Raw genomic sequence first — 3,339 nt, forward strand, 5'->3', positions numbered from 1 at the left:
ATTTCACCATATCATCCATCTTGTTTGCACGACAGGTTGAGGTTTTTAACGTGATGAGAAAGGGGAAAGCACCCAGGCCGACTGGGACAGAAACACATGAACGCATTTATCAGTGTTGGTCATTTTGGGTGCTGGTGGGGAAAGCAGTGTGAGAGACTAGAGGGAGATAAAGGACCTTCCAGTATTTTTTTGTAGCTGAATTCATTTTAAATAGGTGTTTGTTCAGGTACAAATGCACATAACGAAAATGTAGTTCCTTAAGTGGCTACTAAGAAACTGCAGAACATTAGAGTGTAACTCAGAAACTATTATTCTGCATTTCGATGTTAAAATGAAAGCAGATCCCCGGCAACGTGCTAAGAAAACATGAGTAAAGCCAAGTCAGAGCGTTTAAAAATTATACTTAAATGTGGAGAAACATCGCCAGTGCAAATCATTCAGCTGCACCACCCTTCCTCCAACGACAGCACAAAAAAAGCAGCGAAAAGGCATGTCATCAATGCACTGGAAATGGAGGAATAACAGTTTTAAGATTCGGCCTAACCGGGCAGACGATGCACTTGTTACTGAACAAACATGAATTCTAGTGGACGAGCAAACTATTTTACGATTCATGTTCCAGTATATTTATTTACATTCAAATAAGTTAAAATAAATCAAAGTTCCATATGCATTCTTACATGTATACAATTGTTCTGAAATCCACATAGCTCGAAAAGTACGTTCCACGTATCTGGTGAGAGTTCAATTAGTCTGTACTCTATATACAAAGAATGTAAACTTAGCTGGACACCAGATAACTTAAATGTGACGTTGAGTGTAAATGCGATTTATAAAAACAAAAACAAAAATCTACACGTAAAAATGTATAGCAGACACCATTAACAGGTTCTTAATGTACAGTACACTACATTGTAGCATTAAAACTTCAGGTTCTACTTCAAACATGGGTTAGATTGTATAACTCCACATCTCCTAGAGGAAACTTTCTCTAGGCCAAACTCTTTATTATAGTCCTACACACGCTCGTATCCAGCGTAATCTCCGGTCACAAAGTTATATTTTTTACGGAAAAGAAAATACTGCTATGCCATTACATTGTAAGAAACACTGCGTAAATAGTTTAGATATCCATGTGTTTTGGTACCAAGTCTACCTAAAAGTATTGTTGCCAAAGCTGCATAAAAATGCTGGCTGTAACTCAAGATTCTGGATCTAGCGATTAAAGGCACTTGCATCACAAATCCACGTGGAAAGACCCCGCGGGACCGTTTCAGCTCAACACGAGCACGTAGCACCTAAGTCTGTACATTCCAGCGAGCCTGATGTGGCCCATCTGGTACGATCTCTTTCAACCTCAATTCTGTGTGATGTGCCCGCTGAAAGTTGTGGGCAACGTTATCGAATGTGTAAATGTGACCCCCCCCCCCCTTCGATCCAGGGAGGATACGGGAGGACACGTGCAAATGCTACAACACTCCATCGAGCAGGAATTCCGAAGCCAGGCTAAATGCCACGTTGGATTCCTCGTTATTATAAAGAACTCATTCCACACGCGCTCCTAAAAAAATAACATTGTTTTAGAAGTTCACATGAGCCCAAATAAACGAAAAAAAATGTCCACGAGCTTCAACCCCAGCCATTCACATCTAGCTTTAAAGTTCCTCACCCTCCGAGTGCGGGGCAAGTTTGACCCAGGAAGACATCGGTTAATCCGGACTAAAGGGAACTGCTGGGCAGGCGGTACATTTAGTGCAAAAGTCACCCCAACCGATACAGAACAGTGAGGTCGGGGTTTACGGTCGGCAGGAGGGCGGTCTTTGGATGCCGGGGCCATGAGGTAGGGCTCGGAGGACGGACAGTAAAGTGCGGTTCAGGTGTGTAAACAGCCCTTCGCGGCGCTAGAGGCAGGCAACGGGGAAACGGCGGATGCGCACAACGGGCTCCAGGTTGACCCGCAGTATGTGCTGTGCCTGGCGCCGTGCAGCCGCCAGGCTGGTCTCGGACGACACATCCCGCACGTGAATGCGGGGGAAGCTGGCCAGCAGGCGTGGAGTGGCCGCCTCCCAGATCTCTTCCAGGGAGCGACCGAGGTGCAGGTAGGTAGCGGGGGTCAGCGGGCTTGGTAGAGGGCTGCTACGGCCGCTGCTGCAGCTGCCGCCGCTGCTGGTGCTGCTCGTTTCGTGCTCGTCGCCACCGCTGGTGCTGCCAGCCCCGCGGCCGGCGCGACGCCGCTTTCTGGGCGCCCACTTACAATAGCCACGCTTCCTCTTGGCTGGAGGCTTGGTGGGGCCGGTCTTGGAGGCGCGAGGGCCAGCGGCGGTTTGTCCGGGCTGGGGCACCAGTGCGCGGCACGAAGAGTAGCCGTAGACGTCCTTGCTGCGCAGGATGACCGGCGAGAACTCGTGCCGAAGGCTGCATAGGAAGTTCCAGAGCTCCGTGTCCGAGCTCATGAAGTCCTTGGACTGCGGCATGAAGATTTCGAAGGCGCTCTCCAAGGCGGGCTGGGCGTAGAGCAGCTGCGAGCGAGAGTACACCACCTTCTCGTGCTCCATGTCGGCGCAGCGCAGCCGCTGGGCGGTGCGTACGCGGCGCTCCCTGCGCTCTCCCTCTTGTCGGAGCGCCAGCCTGCCGATGAGAGGGACACAGAGAAGCAGAGTGTAGAGCTGGGAGTGCGAGTTCTGTCCCTGCCTCCTCTTATCCCATCGCCTCCCCCTCTGGCCACGCTAAGAATGTGCAGGCGCCAGGTACAAAATCGACTCACCCGAGGCCGCTGAGTGCTTTGTGTGATATAGTGGGCGCTTTGAACACGCCCGCCTGCTCAGCAGCTGGCGCCGCCCTGGATTGGCTGTCTAAACCCCAGCGGTGTTGGGATAGGCCAGAGTGGTAGTGACGTAGTGTTCTAGATAGGGGGGAATGTTAGCTCGGTTTACGAATCGTGACCTTAAAAGGGATTGGGTCGCATCATTTTTTGAATTCGTAGACGACGAATGAAAACGAGCATTGGTAACGGTTAGCTCTAAAGCAGGGCCTAACACTGCTTTATAGATGCAGAGTGTCAGTGGCATGCCCTATAGAGATTACAGCTGCAGGGTTTCAGTGACATCATATCTGACACGTTTTCAGATTACTTATGTGTGACATTTCCATGGATTATGTGCACTCATGAGTGACATTCAGTGACCAAATGTGTGACACTTAGTGGCACTTTTGTCAGAGTCAAACCAACCAATGATGTGCATGAAAACAGATAAATATCAGAAATGACACCCTTTTGAGCAACAAGAAGTTCTAAAAAGATCTAAAACTGCTGCAAAACCCTGAAATTGAACTTCACTA

The 3,339-nt window shown here is 49.1% G+C and overlaps 1 protein-coding gene across 1 annotated transcript; it reads right to left on the reverse strand.

The window, feature by feature from the left end:
• Nucleotides 1-610: 610 nt before the first annotated feature.
• On the reverse strand, nucleotides 611-2,777 carry CCDC71L (coiled-coil domain containing 71 like). The gene has a single exon (XM_085654137.1). The coding sequence runs from the start codon at nucleotides 2,553-2,555 to the stop codon at nucleotides 1,902-1,904; it is 654 nt and encodes a 217-aa protein (XP_085510263.1). The 5' UTR covers nucleotides 2,556-2,777; the 3' UTR covers nucleotides 611-1,901.
• Between the last annotated feature and the right edge of the window lie 562 nt (nucleotides 2,778-3,339).

Source organism: Triturus cristatus, chromosome 4_1, assembly GCF_964204655.1.
Source record: "Triturus cristatus chromosome 4_1, aTriCri1.1, whole genome shotgun sequence".
Taxonomy (NCBI): Eukaryota; Metazoa; Chordata; class Amphibia; order Caudata; family Salamandridae; genus Triturus; species Triturus cristatus.